The sequence below is a fragment of the Cynoglossus semilaevis genome, chromosome 2 (genome assembly GCF_000523025.1).
Source record: "Cynoglossus semilaevis isolate Cse_v1.0 chromosome 2, Cse_v1.0, whole genome shotgun sequence".
Taxonomy (NCBI): domain Eukaryota; kingdom Metazoa; phylum Chordata; class Actinopteri; order Pleuronectiformes; family Cynoglossidae; genus Cynoglossus; species Cynoglossus semilaevis.
In genome coordinates this window covers 6,498,227-6,519,630 of record NC_024308.1, presented here as the reverse complement: position 1 = coordinate 6,519,630, position 21,404 = coordinate 6,498,227, and the positions used below count along the sequence as shown (strand labels likewise).

Here is a 21,404-nt window from a genome sequence, read left to right as displayed (position 1 = left end):
AGATTTAGATCCCCCCGACACTGTGTTAAAACCTGACCTGTAATTATTCACAGAGATATACATATATATTTACCTGTTGTTGTTTTTTTATAAAAACATAATTTAAAAAACACCTGTTGTTGTTTTTTTTATAAAAACATAATTTAAAAAAACAGTGCAATAGCTTAGATACTGAGGAAACCAACAAAGTCATAAAGAGGTTATAAAATCACAGGTCGCGCCTGTTTCCTACGTCTGGTTTGAGTGCTAAGAATAGATCGACTACATTTTAAAGGCAAGTGCATTAAGTAACACTAGAGGACGACACAGCAAGGACTGTAATTACGAAGAAGAAGACGCATGCCCGGAACCCGGAAACAGTTTGACGTCACCATATTCCCAAAGATGGCGGCGTTGGTCGGTAAGGGGTGTTTTTATCCTAAACGACCCACATTTCGTAAACATTGTCAAGTGTTCACTTATACTATCTGTGTCTTTAACTGCTATACAGACAGACGTGCACGGTCATGTGTAATGTCTGCGTGAACAACCGGGCTGTGTAAAGTTTTTTGAATCTTCAAACTGACCTTGCCTAGCTTGCGTTAGCACGGCAGCTAATCACGGTAGCTTACACCATCGCCAGCCTTTATATTTACATTACCTTACATTGATGCACTTAGAAGATACTTTTATCCAGAGCGACTTACAATGGGAGCATTTTAAACTAAACTACTACTGGAGGAACTCTTGAAAGGAGAACGCTGGTTAGAAAAGTAGGGCTTCCTTACTAAACAGTGCAGACCAACAGAAATGTAAACAAAATAGATTACAAACATAACAACATAATAAAATACGGGGTTTGTACACGGTCACACGGGAAAGAAAAGCAAAACAAAAATCGACCTCACAGATCTACATATTTATTGCACATTAGTTCACTTTTGGTTTGTATTTTGCAGCCCCTCGCCTGGCCATGCTTGGCTCCTTTTCATCAAGGTAAGATCCCTCAATAATTCTACTTTAATAACTCCTGCTTTCTTCCTCTTTGCCACTTATATATTTTCCACGGTGCTTATATGCTTGGAAACCAGATTATTTTTTTGACTCTTGTGCGAATTGGTAGTGTGGTAAAGCCTCCCATGTTTGTATCTTCTTAGTGAAAGTCAAAAGGACAAAATACAAAACTACTGCCTGCTCCACCCATTATTCAAGCTGCACTAAAAAGGGACAATACAACACATACAAACATTATACTGGGTGATGTTAAGAGATTGAACTGTATTGTCACTCTCTGCACAGATTTATTTAAGTTATTAAATTTTATTTGAGATTTGAACATCTCTACCCTTGTAGGATGTTTTTAAATTTCTACTTACCAGGAAATGTATCCTCTGTATTCTACCCAATGACTCACTCCTTTGGGGGCTTTTAGAATAATTAGTTATCATTTAGTTAATATTCATTCTTCTCTGTCCCACAGACCTATTTCAGTATTTGCTCTTCAACAGAGGAGTCTGTTCAACAATGCTAAAAGTGAAAACAAGTGCACAAGGTCGGTACATCAGAGCCACCCCAGTGTAGTTTTCTTAATAAATGTCAGATGCACGGTAAACATGGCAGAGTAAATCTACTTTCCTTTTTCTTTTGCAGTGTGGTTCCAGTGAGAGAGAAGAGCTTGTCAACGGCAGTAGGTGCAACATCACTCGCAAGCAAGGGGGAGTATGTTATCACCAAGATTGATGATCTGGTCAACTGGGCTCGCAGGGTGAGTCAAGTCAGCGGTGTGAACCAAACTGACAAATATTGTGTTCTTGTCTTTATGTAAGTGACGCTGCTGTAGGGACTACTGTGGTCGACCGGCGACTTAGCCAAGCGGATGATATGAAAAGAGCAACATTTACTTTTCAAATGTAGTTTTAAAGCTCCGACATGCAGATCACGTTACCAACCTTTTTTAACTGGAATGCATGTGCAGCTGTGACATGCTCCTGGAGTAAGACTCTCTGTGTTTAACAAGTGACACGATCCAACAGACGAGCCAACACAGAATCTGTTTTCTGTCTTTGTAGTCAAACGTCTAATTACCACCATCTGCTCTTATAGGAGACCATGTTCTCTCATGGAGTTGTGAAATTTATGTGCTTATTCCTTATTTTTCCAGACATTTCAAATAAAATATAAGCCTTTTTCCACTTACATTTTTTTTACACCAGCAACTAGAGTGAAGGACAGGGATGTGTGGAGTCGCTGTGTTTATTTAGGAAAGTCTGACAATCCTATAAAAGGACTCGATATATTCTGGAGATCTTCACTAGTAAACAACTGTAATCTGTCTCACCAAGAATTGACTGCTGTCATAAATAAATCAAAACACAAAGTATTGCCAAAACCTAATTCCCTCCACAGTATCAAGTGAGTGATTCTTTTTCTTTCTTTCTTTTCCATCTCTCTTATAACTGCTGTACTCTCCCCTCAGAGCTCTCTGTGGCCTATGACCTTTGGGCTGGCTTGCTGTGCCGTAGAGATGATGCATATGGCGGCACCCCGTTATGACATGGATCGCTTCGGAGTGGTATTTAGAGCGAGTCCCCGGCAGACTGATGTCATGATTGTGGCGGGGACGCTGACCAATAAGATGGCCCCAGCTCTAAGAAAGGTGAGAGAAACAAAACCATGTGCTCCTACAGTATAAATGATGTCTGAAATGTTCTGTGAAGCCTCTGTTGGAAGAGGCCAGGTTCAACTCTCATTTCTCCTGTCTACTGAGGCACAGGGAGTAGTGAATGCAGTGACGGTGGGATAGCGCCATTCTTTTTGCTTACCACAGAGTCAAACTCTTACCACATCACTGAACACACAAACACAGAGCAGATGTGCTCTCCAGGGAGAGAGCCGAGGTTCCCTGCAGTGGTTTTCCATACTTAATGCTGGTTTCTTCACACCTTTTCCTGCTTTTTATTACAACCATAAACAACAACAACAACAACCCTTTATTTTTTAAAAGATACTTAAGGTTTTTTTTAAATCATTTAACACATGCAGCCTTGTTGTGTGGTATCACCAGACAAAGCGCAGCACTCTGTCATAAAGTAACTTTTCTCAGCAGAATCTCTTTAATGTTGTCTCATTATAAATGTACACACAAGTGTACACACAAATGTGTGAAGTGCAACAGTCTCTGCACCAATAATATTGTAGGTTTAATAATAGAAATTTCCTCTCAGTCTAAAATGTATCAAACTGCACATTAGATTTCTCATTGCTGTGACTGATTGCACGAAGCAGCACATAAATCCAACACTTTTCCAGCCCTGCTCCGTTTACACATTCCCAAGATGCCAGAAAGAATGCCTGAGAAGCTGAAGACGTTAGTTGACACCAACTTTTATTGTTTTGCACCAGGGAACATTGTCTAATAGTGTTTCCCTGTTTGGATTGTGAGCTGACTTTACGTGCGCGGATCTCTGAGTTTTTTGCTATCTGAAAAGAAAAATCCTTCTCTCCAACAGGTGTATGACCAGATGCCTGAGCCCAGATACGTCATTTCCATGGGAAGGTGAGTTAGTAGTTACATCCTTTTTCTTTTCACCTGCGTATGAGCTGATTTTATTTCCCTATTTAAGGTTTAAAGGCTGTAGTGGTGCTAGTAAATGTTAATTTTGGTACCTAAACATTCATGTTAATTTGCTAGCTGTGCTAATGGAGGAGGCTACTACCACTACTCCTACTCTGTGGTCAGGGGCTGTGACAGAATCGTACCAGTGGACATCTATGTTCCAGGTAAACTTGTGTAAATACAACATCATTTGTAATTGTAAATTAAATTAATTATATTGAATATAATGTAGTATTAATAAGATGTTTAAGTGTTATGCAACATTTCCCTGTCCTTGTTTCCAGGTTGCCCCCCCACTGCAGAGGCTCTTCTCTACGGAACCTTACAGCTGCAGAGGAAAATCAAACGTGAGAGGAAAATTCTGCTCTGGTATCGGAAGTAGCTGTTTCATGTGTACTCTTGTGTCTTCTGTATAAATGTAGTATTCCAGATTTAATTCGGCGTCCTGCTTCTCTTTTACGTAAATCTGCCGAACTGATGAAAATAAAATTTCTGTTCTAATTTACTGAGTGGCCTGAGGCACTTCTTTCTAACCAAACACAACAGCTGTTACTTTAACATTTTCATCAGTAATTATATCATTGCCTCCGTCACATCCTCTGTTGCCTCCTCTGCTGTTGAGTCAACTGTACCAACTTCATGAAAGACTTTTATTTCTGTTTTCCACCTGCCTGGTGGAACACACTTACCAGCCTCTTCATTAGGTACAACTGCCACGACAGTCTTCGTGATGAGAAGCCAAGTCCACTGAGAACTTGAGTAAGTAGAAAGCACACAAATACAAACCTCTTCTTCTCCCCAGAAACAGTCTTTTAAATGTGGGTTAAATATTAAAGACAAATTTAGTTGTGACCGATGAAGCCGCTGTTTTAAGTGAAAAGGTCTAACTTTGAATGTTTTGCCATAGTCTGGTTTTAACCACACGGTGGCTCCCGTGGTCAGTTACGCGTTCGACTACACTTGAAGAACTGGTGATGTTAATGCAGTTTTGTTTTTTTACATTTTTTTTACAAGTACATTGACGTAAAAAGAGAAACGATGGTTGACTTTTATATCTCTCGCCTTTGGGTTAATTTATTAATATAATTATATATTTTTATTATATATTTTATTTTTGAGGGGGATTTTGTTGTGTTAAAAACCAACACACATCTGTATGATGTCAATATTAAAACTTACAACTAATTAAAGATACTGTAAAACCAACAATAGGAAACAACTCTTTATTACTGATAATAATAAGGGAATAATAAGTTGTTATAAAAGTGTTACCTATTCTGCACCTGCCTCTTTTTTTATTCAACCATAATTCTAATGACCTAAAGAAATCTTGCTGAGCTGAAACCAGCTGTAGACTGATTGATGGACTGCTGCACTCCCAGCATCTTGCCTGCTTTGTTTTCTTTGTATCACAGTGTTGGCCAACTTCCTAAAATATAAGTCACATGCTCAGCCAGCTGCTGTAGTTTCCCACTATACTGCAGCTGAGTGTTGCATCACCCATCCTAATGATTAATGTGTCCTGACCAGGTGGTAACTTTTACCCACGTGTACAGATAACATGCTCTGTAATCTACTGCCATAAATTAGAACATGTCGCTGCCTCTCCAGACTTTTTAGTGACGCAGGGACATTAAAAGAAACATCAAAACACTAAAAAGGGCTAAGAAACAATGCATTGCACTGCATCTCAGTGTCGTATGCATTCTGTTAGTCAAAAAATCAAGAGCAACATAATTTTTTTATGCAACTGAGTTTCACCAACAAAGAACATTTTTATTTTCCAAAGGACCATCTGCATCTGCGAAAATGTTTTTTTTCCATATTTATAATTTCATCATTTTTTAAAGTCATCTATAAAACCAAGTTTTTTTGTCATATTTAGGAATGTTGATTTTATATTGATAACTCATGATCAATTGTCATTAATTCACAGCAACACAGTACAGACTGCTCTTTTTAAATACAGCTCATGCATAATGTGAATGGTACTGGGTGTTATGTTTTTTTTTTCTCTTATGTCAGTGTATTAACATAAACCTCTGAAATAGAATGCAAGAAACAACAGCCACACAGATATGGGAAAGACTTGGGTTTATTGACAGATGAGGTCAGTGTTGGGTCAAAGGGCACGTAGAACTATAAAAAAAGATTGCTACAGTTCTCAGGACTTTAGTCTTTGGTGATGGTGGGGGTGATCATCTTATTGAAGGAATAGTATTTGCATTCACTGGGGGGTACAATGTCCATGGTGGTGGTGCTAATCTTCTCCTTCTTAAAACCGGCTTTAAGTAGATGAGAAACCTGGGTCTCCTGGAAATCATTAACAGAGTTGTATCAGAGGCCTTGAAATAATCACAACGCATAATTCAACAAGCATTCAAGCCAACTCTTCAAGGTACAGGATTGTCCTAAAACAAACCAATTTTGTTAGTGATTTTAAATGTTTTTCAGTTTATGAGGAATGTAACATCAACTATCTGTTTTTTTATGTTTTCCATGTGATCAGGATAGCAATATTTACTGGTGCATATTTGACCTAGTGGGTGGTAATGTTGTGGCACTGCAGCTGTGTATTATCATATTTTTTCTTAAGTTTCGCACTTGCCTTAAACACTACTCTTATTTCCTGCACATATATTAGTAAACACTGGAACGTTCCTGCTATAAGTGCTAATTACAGCTTATCAATCATTATTAACTTTGATGAATAACTAACATCAACCAACCTCAAACATCTTTTCAATGTTGTCGTATTTGCTCTTGAGCAGCTCCCCCCAGGAAGTCAGGTTGCAGTAGGTGAGGACACCGCCGGGTTTCAGCAGCCTGTGAGCGTGACCCTGGTGTGTTTATGGGTGAGAGGTTTAACACAAGAAAAAAACCTAGAGGTTAAACATCATTTTGAGCCTTGCAGGTTATTCTGCTTAAATATTTTTCTTTTCTTTTTTTTACAGCTTTGATACAGAATGTTGTTGGTTCCAATCACCTACCTCAATGAAGTTGAACTGGTGAGTGTGCCATGTGTCTTCTGACAGAGGGTACGTGTCGTACAGGATACCTGTGTGGAGGAACAACCACGTCAGTTAATATCAAGGTAAATCCACTCCCTGTGTATTTGTACGGATTCGTTATGAAATTATGTCATGTGTAAATGTTTTGAGGTGTTTGTACCTGTTACACATTTGTATTTGTATTGCCACCTAGTGGTTAACTGGCTCCTCTGCACATTGAGGATTAGCTCTTAAATCAGTGAAAGTGTCCAATTGTAAAATAGTGTTTTGGTTTTTTTTGTTTGTTTTTTTGGCATTTGAGTTAGCCTGATTAATTTGCTGTTCTCTGCGGAATCCCACTTAATGTGGGGCCCAAATTCTTACCGTCAAAGTGGTTGTCAGGCAGAGTGGCCACAACGTTCTCCCAAAGACCCTTAAGAGGAACGACCTAAAGAAACATAGAATTCAACTTCAGTCATTAGGATTCTTTCCTACATGGACTGGAATCTCAGTAATTGTGACGCTCACAGAGCCACATTGGCAGTGTTTGTATTGGTAGTGTTTTATGTGTAAAGGGTCAGCTGACCTTGTGGGGCTGAGACTTGGCCCAGTTCTCCAGTCTGGCAAAGACACCGTCGTTGCACTCAATGATCCAGTGCTCTTCAATAGGAAAGACTCGACTTTTGTAGCAGCAATGGCCATGCCAAAACCGATCTCCAGAACCCGACCACCTGCCAGACAGCAAATATAAAACTGATTTAGGTTTCCAGGATTTAAATGTCAGAAAGTCTAACTGCTAGTACTGTGATTCTGAGCCTCTGACTGGGTGTGCTTATGTTAGAAAACAATTCTCAGTGATAGCAATGGATTACTTTTAAGACAAGTTTTTTAAACTTTTATTGTGGTTTTCACACTGTGATTTAAAAAAATGATGTTCTTGAAATGCAACAAAACAGGAAAGAAATGAAGGTTATCTTTCTAAACTAGTTTTACCAGCTGGGCATTAAAGTTAATTCAACAAACTGATATATAAAAAATTGCATCCCTCATTAGACTCCTGAACTTCAAAGCTGGGAATTTTACTATTACTACTATAACTATTACTATTACAATACTGTATTAAAGCCAGAAAATACCACATCCCAAATTTGAGTGAACTGACTTGTAATATAATAAGATTATAATGAAGAATGTGATTTTTTGATATCCATCTAATTTCTGATTTACACATACATTGACCTAATTACAGTGTTGTATCTCTGTAGTTGTTCAGGTACATGTACTATTAGTACTGCTAGTCTTTGGTCCACAGGCCACTTTGTCTGCCCACACAGACTGTGTAAAGTGTGTGTACTTGAATTTGTAGCCTATTTAGGACCATATTTGGCAGTGTTACAGTTATTTCTAGGAAAGGACACGATTCAATACTGAAAAAGAGTGAAAGTCACTGCAGTGTTCTAAAATGAAAAGCTGCACAAGTGTGTGTGTGTGTATATATATATGTGTGTGTGTGTGTCAGTCTATCCCCTAGTAAGATGAGCAGATGGGTTCTTTGCCCCCTGCAGACGTCTTTGGTGTGACAGCTGCACCATTGCCCCTCACACACTTCACACGTGTCCTAAACAGAATCTACAGTACAAAACTTTGCAGCAGCGCACCTTGACGTTATGATACAAACGCACAATAAGCATTTTGAAAATGCATAGCACGGGTGAATGTTGTGAAAAAAGTGCAATCGTAAAATTAACAATTTACCTTCAGCAAAACATGCAGCACAGCTGGGTCCTACATGCTGACTCGTTTTATATTTTTATTTATGTGCTTTTACTTTATTTGTATACTAATATATGTCCGTGAAACTTTTTATTGGTCTTTAAATAGTTACTGTCAATTGTATGTTGTTCTTCAACTGAATCTGAAGAGGTCTTAAAAATAATAATTTGCGAACGTGACATCCGGTTTGTCCGATAATGGGTGTAGGTAACGCGTTAAAAAGGGCAGCTTTTATTTTTTTTACCTTTTGAGGCAGCGACCGTGGCGAGCGAGTGCATGTACGGGGTCTCCCAACGCTCCATCACGGGCTTTCCCATGATCTCCAGGTGAGTGTCGGTCTCATTATAGCCGGCGCTAGCGTCATGCCAGGAGGCTTTGCAGTCTTCTCCCTTGGAGAAAATGGGTTCTGCTGCGGTTGTCATTTTGCTTTTATTTTTGTTGGTGGTGTCGGTAGTCAGTGCTGTTAAGTTCCTTGTAACGGTTTGGCCGACAGAAGAGGCCGAAAGCCTTCAGGCGGTGGTTTATATGGGGGTCAGAAGCGCTGACGACGCGAGATTTTACTACGGTCAAACGTATCAAGAAGAGGTGAGGGTTGAGCGGCGTCAGAGATCCTCTGTGGACAGGATGCGTCACTCACTCACTAACTTATTAACTGTGACACGAAAAGACCAATAGTGTGTATTTGACTGTAACATATAGTTAGAGACTGTGAAAGGGCTTTTTCTCAGAACACGGAAAATGAATTCAGAAATCTTATTTCTTATTATAAACACACAAACGTATAAATATATATATACACACATATATACACAGTGTATACTGCTAGGAATTTTGGGCCCCATACAGGAATTTTTACATGCCCCTAACACAAACAAAGTTGATGCTATTTACATAAAATTATTATCATATTATCATGTAGTATTATAATTTTATATAAGCTTATTGTTTTATTTCTTATTTCTAGAGTTTGTAGCAGAGTGAGAGGTCTGCGCCTTTCGTCACTCTTAGTGTTGGAATGAACAGCTGAGGTGAACCAAGTCTATAGAGTTTGTTGTTCAGATCTGTGCATTTGCCAATGTTGCATTTGCATAATCGGCGAGGGATTAACTGGAAAGGTTTAAAGATTTTTGTGGGGCTTCTTCTCGATAAGGTTTTCATCAAATGTCAGATTTTTTTTCCCCTTCAACTGATCTTCTTTCAAACTGAAAAGCAGCAGTATGTACAATGGTACTAAAACTTCTTGTTTGGGTCTTGATAAATACCAAAAATATAAAGGCTATTTTTTTAAGACTTTCTTCCTAAAAGTATAAACTAAGGGTGGTTATTTGTTCGCTGCTTTTGTTTTTTACTTCTTGATTATATATATTTCTTGAAGTTTGGTGAGTGCAGAACATCTTCAGAGTTAATTGCTGTGCATATCGTACAGCTGAGTTTAATGAAAACACCTAGTTGGCAGTGCAAGTTGCTAAAAACAAATGCCGCCTGACCTAGAAAACAACGCCGTCTTTTTTAAGTTTTTTTATGTTGATTTATGCTGAGAATAAAGTTTTTTTTTTTATGTTGATTTATGCTGAGAATGGTTTCCAGAAGTGTTGATTTAACATTATAGTCAATTTAAAGTTTGCATATGACTTATGCTAGCAGTATGCAAACCTTTTTTTAGTAATATATTCAACCTTTTTATTGCATTGAGATGAGGCAGAAATATCCACACACCAGACATTTTTGCAGGTTAGACTGTTTTAAATAGCTTTGTGTGCCAACTAAGTGTGTTGTCTGTCGTTCATGTTATAGTTTGTGTTTTTGGCCTTCTTTTTGCTGCTCCCTTGCCACAACCTGTTCACCAGAATCTCAAACAAAAAGGAGTTCAGAGCTGCTCCCCAGCGTAACCCCATTCATATTATAATCCCATCTGTCACGCGGACTGCACACATCATCACCTTCTTGTTGTTTTTGTACATGTGCTGCACCATTATCATATACTTTTCTTCTCCTGATGACTTTCTTATAAAGTATCTCTGGTCCTTTTGACACCGTATGTAAAAACTGAAATAACAGAAACCAAAATCCTTAGGCTTTCTTCAACAACTTCTTATGTTTATCACCTTGTCTTTGTTAATTTTATTCCATCTTGGTTCTAAAATTTGAAGTTTTTTGAGACACATTTTAATCATATCTTAATTTTAATAATAGCTCAATAAATATTTACGCAATGCTTTTCATCACAGGTGTCCTTTGCTCTTTCACTGTTTAGCTACAGATATTGATCAGAGTATCGATGTCCTCAGCAGTTCTCCATCAGAACCGAAATAAAGGTGACTTCCAGATATCAGGGACGAGCGTTGACTTCTTTTCTACCGGCCTGAAAACCAACTCTTCATTTTCTTGTGTGTCAGTGCAGAGGTCCTTGAACTTTGTCAGTCTGCATAACAACGTCAACTGAAAATACTTGTGCTTTTCAGCCCTCTAGTGGCAGTTAGTACTAAATCACATGAGGTGGTTCCATTGGTTACTTGGCAGATAAAGTAGAATTTCTTTCACATTCCTGGGGCAAAACTTATCAGTCCTTGGTGAAGGAGTACACACTGTACAACTCACCAGTATTTAATGGAGCATCAACTCAAGGGTTTTATGCTCATTGTATTTTTACATATTTAAACAAACAAAAAAAAGGAAGTTGAAGCTAAAATCAGTATGTGTATAGATATCGTGTATTTTAATTTCAACACTACATACTCAGGCTATTACGTTTTACTGAAGTGAAGAACTGCATTTAACATCAAAAATTTTGCATGTAGATTTAAATACCAGGTGTGGCACTGCTCCAATTCACTGCTTTCAGTTGTGCCATGTGAGCAGTTTGAAAAGATTATGAGACGTTGCAGCAGAGAAAATGTATTGAGCAGCCATTTGAGCAGTGTTTGTTTCTCAAAATATATTTTCCATTATGTCTACTTACAAATAATTTCTCAAGCGATTTGCAGTAAGTTAATTATCAAACTACAGATTGATGTTTAATCTTTCTATTTTAAGCTGACTGTCACACTGAGTCATGGTACATGTATTTATATAATTACTATTGTTCTACTGCTTTGTCCTCCTCAGGATTGCAGGTGGAGTTGGAGCCAGTCCCAGCAGTCATCAAGTGAGGGTAGAGTACAAAATGTCCAGTTCACCAGTCCATTACGTGGCCACATATATAGACAAACAAACATTTAAACTCTAAACTTTCTAAATTTGGAGTGTGCACCATGACAGTCTGTGCCCTATTATAGGTCAAATAATTTTCAAGAGATGTATCCAATACAATTAAGGTAATGCAATGGTATATTAATGTATGTGCAATTTATTACTGATTAAATTCCAGAATTTATTTCCACATTCCACGCCAGAGATTATAATCCTAATTATTCTGTATAAGATTTGGTAGAGTTATTACACAAGATTTGGTAGAGTTATTACACAATGTGTTGTTATTGTCATTGTTAACGTCATAACACAGCGCAGACCCTTCACTTTGTCAATCCGTGATGAAAACCAAAAAATTCATCTTAATGGTAATGCCACATACTTATGTCTTTGTTGTCATGGGTTAAATTGGAAAGGTGACCTTCTGTTTCACTGTATTGCAGGAAGGGGGCGCTGTTCTCTGTGTGCCATTTGTTTTGGCATCATGACAAATGCTTCAGATATCGTAAGATTAACTTTCATGACAACCTTGCTTCTAGGTCATAGGCCTGAGTGTAGGCTTTTGGTTCCATTATTGATCTGAACCACATCCCCATGTCAGATAAGAGTCTGAATGAGACTGTCATTTAAAGTGGAAAACCTGCATCCTATGTATGCATTATCTTATAATCTGTTGGTCATTGGAATCATTTTAATAGCAAATCCATGTAATGATATTTAACTGGGGGTTACATTATTTTACTGTTTGGCTTTAATTAGTCTTTTAAAATAATTTTGAAGGGAGAAAAAAATAGGAATCTATACTAGCAAAGCAATACACTGAGGAAAAAAAATTAATTGAATTTGTATGCTCGTGATTCCCCATGGGATCGCAAGGAAATCTTTTGGGATATTACCCAAATCAAATCCCCTTGTATTTCTATTTTTGTTGTTAATTAGTTCTTTGATAATGTCATAGAGTAGGTTAGACACGTGACCTTGCATATGTTGCAAACCTCACCCTGCTCACAGTTTTGACACAGTACGTTTACATTCGCGGTTGTTTTCCCAATGGCTCTAACAAGCAAAGGAAATCAGCTTCAATAGAGTGTGTGCTGTAAATGCTCACGTATAGTATGAGCCTACAGAGAATGGCCTACTTCTCAAACTAATGTGACAGTTTCTCCCTGCTGGCAGAACATTTTGTCACTAAGTTTCATATGACATAAAAGCAGCTATTGTTGAAACAGAAGAAAGAGTTGGGGCTATTCAATAATATGTTGATGAAGGATGTAAATAAGTTTAAACCTTAGAATTATGGCTCAGGGGTGCCTTTGAAATCCATTTCTTAACAGAACAATCTGTGTTCATAAAAATATAATAATTGGGACAATTACGACTATTATACATGTGAGATACAATTCAATAATTGTATAATTAAAGGCTCTGCATTTATTATTCACAGTAAGTTGCAATTTTTTAAATTAATTTAGTTTTTGAAGGAACAGAAATGACCTTTTGACCATCATAGATGGTGTTTCTTGATTTCATGTACCATGTTTGCCTACATGGACCATTGAAGCTAATGTTTGCTATGAAGTCCTTGCTTGCAAAAGCCTGTTTGCAGGTTGCATTGAGGTGAAGTGTGCTGTGATAGAAAAAGAACGAAAAAAAGTGAAGTATTTTTTGCACAATTTGTCCACAAGATGACATGGGGACGTTTAAAAACACACTGCCCAACAAGGCAAGCAATGTATTTCATCACCAACTTTTTTTTTGACTCTCAATACACCCGATGCTTCTTTTTCGTGGGTGGAAAATATTACTCAACTCAATACACCCTATGCTTCTTTTTCGTGGGTGGAAAATATATTTAGCTAAGTTTATCTACAACTTAGGCAGTAGAAATATGCACTTAAACACTGTAGTACTTTCTGCTATTATTCTGTAAATATAATCCCTTCCCTTCATTATTTTATTGGGGTTTTATTACACGGGGTACATTAATGTACTTCAGGCATTATTAGCTGCAGTGGTCAGAGGGACAGGACATCCGCAAAGATGTCCTGTCCCTTTAAAGACTAATGAACCCCCAGCAGCGTCGTCATTGCGCAGAAGAGTTTGAACCAAAAAGCGGAGTGACCTTCCTCCGCTCTCAGTCTGACAGGGGCAGCACAGAAGCCGCAAGACGCTCACAGCTCCCGCTCTCTGCCGCACCAGCCTCAGAAATGAACAACAACTTAGTCGGAGATGAAATCGGGTAAGAAACGCTCTGTATTGCCCTGCACGGCGGACAATTTTAATCGTAAAAAACTCTGTTTTTAAAAAAAGTGAACGTCCTCTCTGTTCAAGCTGTCATTTTACGGCTAACACGGGCTAGCAGGCTAAGCTAAGCGCTAGCCCCGTGGAAAGACGACTTAAAAAAGTGAACGTAGCCGCAAAAAAACTCTGTTTTTGGTTTGAACGTCTACACCGTAGAATGACATATGTGTCCTTAGTGTTGTCACATTATTTAACAAAGCAAAGAGCTAAAGCGTTGGTACTTACCTGAATGTTGTTGTCGCAAAGCTGGAAGCAGTTGGACTAGCATAGCTGACGTTTACCACCGAAGCCACAGTCTCCTCTTCTGTACTCGGTTACTGCGAGGACATTTAGCGGGCACTGCCGGAGGACGGAGCATCCTCGTACGAACTGACCCTCCACTACAGGGAACAGTCTTCACATTTATCATTCCAGCGTTTCAGTCGTTCTTTTGAAAAAAGTGTAAAGTATTTTTAGCCGGCGTGAAAGTGCTGCATTTAAACTGCTGGTAAAGTTGGAGCAGCTCGCAGGGAACCGTTCTCCTCTGCTCCGCTGCAGCTGGAAACACGAGTGGGACAGTGGTGGAGGCACCGATGCTGGACGCTCACTGTCCAGCACCACTGTCCAGCACCACGTATATATATAACCACAGGGAACTCTAGCTGGATCCGTGTTTGTTAAACGAATCTATAAAGTATTTACACATTATAGTCGTCGAGTTAAATGCACTTGTTTCTTTTGTCTTACTAGGTTCTCAGTCATCCAGATCATTTATCCGAAGTAGTTAGTAGTAAATAGGCAACACACAGGTTTTTTCAATGCAGTGCTACTAAATGAGTTTCGCATGAAACTGTTTTATAATTATTTCTAAAATATACAAAACAACAATTGTGTGTGTGTGTGTATATATATATATATATATATATAAAATAATCATTAATTGAACTACCCTGTGTAACCAAAAACAATAAAATGCTGCTTTTGGGTTTTTGACCAAATCAGTGTTGTTTTTTAGCTTTTAGTGTTCTTTGTTTATTTCAAAGAATATTTAAGAACTGCCATTAACTGTGATTTTTGGGACAGGATAATCCTGCGAGGATATTTTTATACTCGCCCATTAGTCTTTTTCTCCACATGCTGCATATGCTTTGGTGACAGCAATGATTCATGTTGTGTCCTTTCAGTGGGGTTTGCTGTTTAGGTGCAGGTGTAGCTGTATCACAGATGTGAAAATGTTAATCGTCTTCTCTGTGACTTCAATCTGGACAGACAGCATTTTATATATATACATTGCTTGTTTATGCCTTTTGAATAAGACATTGCAGTGTTGCTTATTGTTGGTTTTGTCTTGATGATCAGTCAGCGACTGACCTGTGTATTTTTTTTTGCCTTTTTAAGGAAACTTTTTGTGGGTGGATTGGACTGGAGTACAACACAAGGTAGGATACAATTATTCAACCATTAATGATGCTTATACAGTGTGAATAAACCGAAAGATAATTATGGCTGTTGTCGCTGCATAGTTTTGGAAGTCGGAGCTTTAATAGGAGCTTAAGTCAGAATAAACCTGATGATTTGGCAGGTAGTCAGAATTACCAGTGTAACTTGTGTTGTCTAATTTACTCTAGTGATTAGGTTAAATGTAATGTACGCTATTGACTTCATTCAGCTATGGTGCTAATCCCAATGCATGGCTTAAACAGTGCTAAGAGATTTTAGTAGTACTGTTAACCAGTTTTTTAAATCACTTTGAGCAGCACTATTTAAAAAATAAAAGAAAATGAAATTAATTAAAGACTATATCACATATTTTTTTCAACAGTAACATTGCAAAATGCCACGAGTAGCAGATGGGAAATGTTTCTGTTGCACTAGTAGTATATTTACTGTATTTAAAAATGCAAAAATAAGATTAGAGATGTGAAAACAACTCCTGTTTTTAAACAGTCTGTATCACAGTGAAGTTTCTGGTGTGTGAAATGTTTCTGCTCTGGACTCCAGGGGCATCTTTCTCCTTTAACAAATGTGTCCATGTTTTGCTGATAGCACAAAATGCTTCATTAACCACCTCACCATACTCCTCACGTTTAAAAGCATTGCTCAAGTTTGAAGTGGGCCACAAGCACAACTTTGAGGCAAAAAATATCGTTACTGTGGAATTATTGGGTTTTTTAAAGTGTACTGAGTACTTTGGCAAACAAGTGTCAGCAAGGAAAAGTGTGATTGTTTTAGTGATTGCATTAGTGACTAAGACTGTGTGCAAGTAATAGTGTGCACAAGTGCAAATAAAATTTGAACAACTCCATTATACAGGGATGTAATGTCTCATTTCCCAGAATCAAGTTATTATTCAGTAGTCAAGTTATTTTAGTCATAAAAATAAAAATTATATCTGAGCAGCTCTCCCTTAATTTTTATGGTGACTGGGGGGAAAAACAGAGTCTTGACACGCTTGTATGTGCACAACAGATAGTAGCACTGATGCTAGGAAGAGCAGCATGGTCATAGGTTGAGGTGTTTTATTACCCAGGCTAACATCCGATCCTTAAACATGCCTTATTTACACACCACAACCAATTAGACTCTTAACAACTGTGTTCTATCTCTTCACCTATAGAACACAATACATCTGTTTTCATGAATCTAAACCCTGTATGGTCTACCACATTATTTCACATTTGTTGGGTAGATGGGTGTTTGTTTGTTAGAATTTTTTTTATTAATCAAACTCTTAAATTATCAGTACCAAAAAAAAATCTCCTCTTTTGTGAGATATTTCGTTTTGTATGCAGTGTAAAATAATGTCAACTTTCTTATTAAGGGACCCAGGGCAACAGCCTTGGTAAAGCTTAAGTAAATGTTTCATGATGAAATGTTTTATAAAGTAATTTGAATTCTGTAACTACTGAAAATATATAGCTAATAACTAATAAAAAAACATCTTAATTAAACATATAATCTTGTGTATATTTGACAAAAGCCATTGTACGTTACACTTGGTCGGCAATTAAAAAGCTGCCCAGAGTTTATCTGAAGATTTTGTTTAATGGTACGTGTTAGTCTGCATAACAGCAGTGTGAAACTCAGCTACAATGCTGTGTTCCTCTGTGCTTGTTTCTCAGCCAATGCCCAGAGGCTTCAAGAGAAGCAATTACGATAACTCCAATGTGACTCCTCTTTGTTCTAACTTGCTCTTCTCAATGGGCGTGTGTGGGTGTGTGTGGGTGTTACAGTGACTGGTTTGGTGCTATTTATGATGACATTGGGTCATTGCCCTTTAACATTGTCACATGACCTGAAAGTGTTTTAAAATATTGGCAAAAAAACCCCTCAAACTAAAACAGTCTCCATAATGTCAGACAAGATCGAGGTCTGTGGCCACACCGTTCCCTGGGCATTTTGTAAAGAAAATGGTACAAACGTTTGTCGACAGGTTTTCTATTGAATATTGCTTGTGCTTTTCCTATAAGGCTTATCTTTTATGTTCCTTCTCTTCCTTCTCTTCTCAGAGAAGCTGTGTAACTACTTCTCACAATATGGGGAAGTCGTAGACTGTGTCATCATGAAGGATAAAACCACAAATCAGTCGCGAGGCTTCGGCTTTGTCAAATTCAAAGACCCCAATTGTGTACGAACAGTGCTAGAGACGAAGCCACATAATCTGGATGGTAGAACTGTAAGTATTTCCACTCAAAATACAAAGATATATTTACATTCATTAACCTCAAGGATTTGCCTAAGCTTCATGTGAAAAAGGGACAATATTCAGAGGCTACATGCTTTTCAAAGAAGAAATTAGGAGTAATACTGTTTTTTGCCTGTCATGGCACTAATATTTGCCCAACAAGAAGTACCTGTTAACATTCAAATCAGCAGCTGCTCTGTGCCGGTCACATTCCACGCATGAATGTATTAATCCACCTTTACTTTTATGACATTTTGTCTCCTTTGTTGACATTGATGGAAAAAAAGCTGTGTTGCTCCTTAGTGCTGAATTACTATATTACTAATATTCTGTTAAGAGGAAAATTGAAAGCAGTCGCAATTAATCTAAAATAATATCTTTTCTCTACATTTCTCCTGTCAGATTGATCCTAAGCCATGCACTCCTAGGGGAATGCAGCCCGAAAAGTCTCGAACCAAAGAGGGCTGGGTATGTAGAATCTTCCTCTTTACTATTAATTCTGTTTTATGGAAGATTATGTTTAATTTATAAAAGACAGAATAATATTTTCATGTCAACGTGGGATTTTGATTTGATGACTTTAGGTACATTTTTCTGTGCATCTCAGAGGCTTTAATAAATGAGCTCTTTCTCCTGCTTCCGAAACGCTCATATATGATTTACTAGCATATAAATCGTACCGTCTGTCTAAAAATGGTTGTAAACCATGACCAGCTTCACTCTCTATCTCTATTAAATAGGAAGCATCAGAATAAATGTAGGAAACCATGTTTAAAATCTGTGGAGACCAGTGTTTGCATTGACATGACATGTTCAGAATTATGCCCTGGGGCAAGAGGAGAACCCAATTTCTTCTGCACTGTCTGAATAGATGATGGCTAAGTGCCTCCCTCTCAGAGCAGTCGCCTCACACACACACACACACACACGCACGCACACACTGAAATTCACACGCTTCCTTTTCTTTCAGAAGGGCAGCAAAGCTGATAGCAATAAATCAAAGAAGATATTTGTAGGTGGAATCCCCCATAACTGTGGCGAGCCTGAACTCAGGGACTATTTCAATAGATTTGGAGTGGTGAGTATCGCTGAGTCGCATTATATAAGTTGCTATTTTATCGTCCTTTAACCTGCTTCATTGGATGTACTCTTAGATTGAACAGGGTTAATGTTGCGATGTCAAATTTATCAAGATGGGATAAGATTGTTTCAATTTCTTAAATAAAGAATATAAATTATATATAATAAATATAAAATATATATATATAATATATACATATATAAACGGGGCCCTGTCTGATTTTCTAAATGGAGCCACTGTTTCCTTTTGTCCCATTCAAGGTCACAGAGGTGGTAATGATCTATGATGCGGAGAAGCAGAGGCCCCGAGGTAAAAGCTGATCCTTTTTTTTCCCTACTCTATTTACATGTTAACATCTTAAATCTTATGAGAGACTATTCTGGCCCAAAGAGAAAAATATTTTTTTACGCCACTTTTTTTAAAAATTATTTTTACATTTAATAATCAAGAACTATTTGTATGGTACAAAATGTCTAATAAAATAAAATAAAAAGGCATTAATTTTTTAAAAAGGTTAAACGGTTGGAAAATATACAAATTAAAAATAACTACTTGCATTTATTTTTGAAAGGCATTAATTTTTGAAAAAGGTTAAACGGTTGTAAAATATACAAATTAAAAATAACTACTTCAGAATTCAGAAAATGAAATAGTTAGCCTCTGTGATAGATTAGATATTTTTGCTTGGTGTCAGACGTAGTGTCCTCATTTTACACCTATGGCGTCTTTGGTCTGTCCTTGACAACCGTGTTGGGAGACAACGTGCATTCATTGTCATTGTCCAGCCTTTGTTGCAAAATAATAAACAAGCAAAGGCTTTTTTGTAGTTTTTGACATTTTTTAAATAACATAAAAATTAAAGAACAGACAGTTTATGCATGGGGCTTTTTCACAATTTAAAGTTTTTTTTTTTTCAAGTCATTTTCAAAAATGTATCATGAATAAATGACGTGTTGATATATTCAGCACTACTGGCCTCAGTGGGAATCAGACCTCCGCTGCTGTTGGCAGTGTTGGTGTCAGACTGTGCCTGTTGTGGCACACTCACTCTTCTACGTTTGTCCTTAATAGAAACTGACCCATAACATACTGTATATTAACGCTTCCTTAAAATACAACCCGGCTTTTACTCTTTTGGGGAAATACCCAGAATAGTTTGTCATTGGAATTTAACATGATGTACTGCATTAGTTAATCAAATTTTAGCATTAACATATTTTGTATTATACGATACTTTAACCATAAGCCTTAAACAGTAGTAGTAAGTTTTCTTTACCTTGTTTTAGACATAAATACTGCATTTATCCTGAACTACATAGTATGTGTTTTTACCGTATGTAGAAAGTTAAGTATTTTTGTAAGTAAGCCCTTTCTATTTTTCTTTCCTCTGTCCCCCTTCTCTCTGTAAATGGTTTGAGTGTGATTAACAGTGTCTCTTTAAGATTTGTCTTTTCTCCTTTAGGTTACTGTGCATTGACTGGTAGCACAGAGGTACAGGCCACATCCAAAAGTACCCAGATTTGGTTCAAGTTGTTTAAAAGTGGAGGTACACAATGTTGCGTCAAAGTGTTCATTTGACTTTTTTCAACAATTAAAACTATTTACCACGATTTTACAGCTTTTAAGTGTAGCTTTAAATTTCTCAACTTTTAAACCAAAAATAGAATTTATGAATACAATAGGCTTAAATGAAGGGTTTTTATGTTATTGCGTTACAAATGTTGTATATTTTATACATATTTTAATATAATTCCAAATGATTTCCTTAAAACCTGAACAAATATAACCGAACATTCCCCTTCAAACTTTTGCCAATACGTGTCCAAGTTATGTCCCACTTCCGTTAAGATGTTGAAACATTGAGGTCAGTTAGTTTTATTTGTATCTATAATTATTTAAAGCCCATCAGTTTGCTCTGAAGATGATATCTAGTCAAAAAATCACCCTCCAAATCATCAAAAATCGATTAGAGTTTTGCCAACACATTCCTTTCAAATACGTTGTGTCAAACTTCTAAATGTGTCAACATGGTTTTGAAAATTAGATCAAGATCATTTCAATGACAGATGGTATTAATAGTGATAGATTCTTAGCTTTGGGAAATAGTTGGCGTGTTACAAGAGGTCTCCAAAATCACACTTGTCTCTTCGGATATACAGTTGGATCGAGGTTAAGTCCCCAAGTAGAGTTGTGCACACAACCCAATTCTGCCACAGCAGAAAGTTAATCGGGTTAAAAGTAGATCACTGCGGTGCACAGTGACCTGCTAGCAGAAGTTTGGTATCAGATTGAGAAGGATTTTTATTTTGTTGTTGAATATTTGGTGAAGCAAGAACAAGGACACCTTAGAATTGGTCCTTTCCCTCCGTGTCAAGAAATATTGTGTATCTCCCATACAAACTAAACAACTCTTATCATGCAACTTGTCAGTTTGGGAAACTGGCTATGGCCTGTATCTTTGTGTTATTGTTGTGAGAAATATTTCAATTGTACATTTAAGGCTTGTCCTGGCTGACTCAAAAGTAAAACACTGAAATTGGGAAAGCTTGGAAAAAGCGTTAGACGTTCTTCAGTTTGTGTTTCTTCATATTTTTGTGATGCATTAACAATGGCTGTTACGAGTGTGCGCTCCAAAGCAATAAACCAAGGGACAGTTCAAGGTGGGGTTTGGATGAAACAGCATGAAGTTGCACAATGATTTGTATACTGGTTCAATTGGCAGTGATCAGTGTAAACGAGTGAAAGAGGCTACAAAATTTTAAGTTGTTTTGCATTTCACCCTAAACCGATTGCTACGCCTGTGTTTCTGCA

General features: G+C 37.5%; 4 protein-coding genes across 16 annotated transcripts in view; 2 read left to right on the top strand and 2 right to left on the bottom strand.

The window, feature by feature from the left end:
* The window catches only part of dock7 (dedicator of cytokinesis 7), a 428,740-nt gene that overhangs the window by 352,616 nt on the left and 54,720 nt on the right, over positions 1-21,404 (bottom strand). The window lies entirely within an intron of this gene.
* Positions 296-4,100, top strand: ndufs7 (NADH:ubiquinone oxidoreductase core subunit S7). Its single transcript, XM_008333782.2, has 8 exons — positions 296-400; positions 939-975; positions 1,460-1,531; positions 1,630-1,744; positions 2,456-2,635; positions 3,489-3,535; positions 3,671-3,759; positions 3,880-4,100. The coding sequence occupies exons 1-8, from the start codon at positions 340-342 to the stop codon at positions 3,975-3,977; spliced, it is 699 nt and encodes a 232-aa protein (XP_008332004.1). The 5' UTR covers positions 296-339; the 3' UTR covers positions 3,978-4,100.
* gamt (guanidinoacetate N-methyltransferase) lies at positions 5,673-8,815 on the bottom strand. The gene is given in 7 exon segments (XM_008333805.3): positions 5,673-5,908; positions 6,325-6,435; positions 6,586-6,653; positions 6,970-7,033; positions 7,172-7,257; positions 7,260-7,316; positions 8,603-8,815. Coding segments are annotated over 7 exon segments (705 nt in total). The 5' UTR covers positions 8,781-8,815; the 3' UTR covers positions 5,673-5,767.
* Positions 8,726-21,404, top strand: part of dazap1 (DAZ associated protein 1) — a 22,475-nt gene continuing 9,796 nt past the window's right edge. Inside the window, exons 1-9 of the mRNA XM_017041596.2 lie at positions 8,726-8,943; positions 11,464-11,509; positions 11,991-12,052; positions 13,623-13,786; positions 15,226-15,266; positions 17,337-17,503; positions 17,915-17,980; positions 18,483-18,590; positions 18,854-18,902. Coding sequence (XP_016897085.2) covers positions 8,758-8,943; positions 11,464-11,509; positions 11,991-12,052; positions 13,623-13,786; positions 15,226-15,266; positions 17,337-17,503; positions 17,915-17,980; positions 18,483-18,590; positions 18,854-18,902 — 889 coding nt within the window. The 5' untranslated portion in view covers positions 8,726-8,757. The remainder of the gene's footprint in view (positions 8,944-11,463; positions 11,510-11,990; positions 12,053-13,622; positions 13,787-15,225; positions 15,267-17,336; positions 17,504-17,914; positions 17,981-18,482; positions 18,591-18,853; positions 18,903-21,404) is intronic.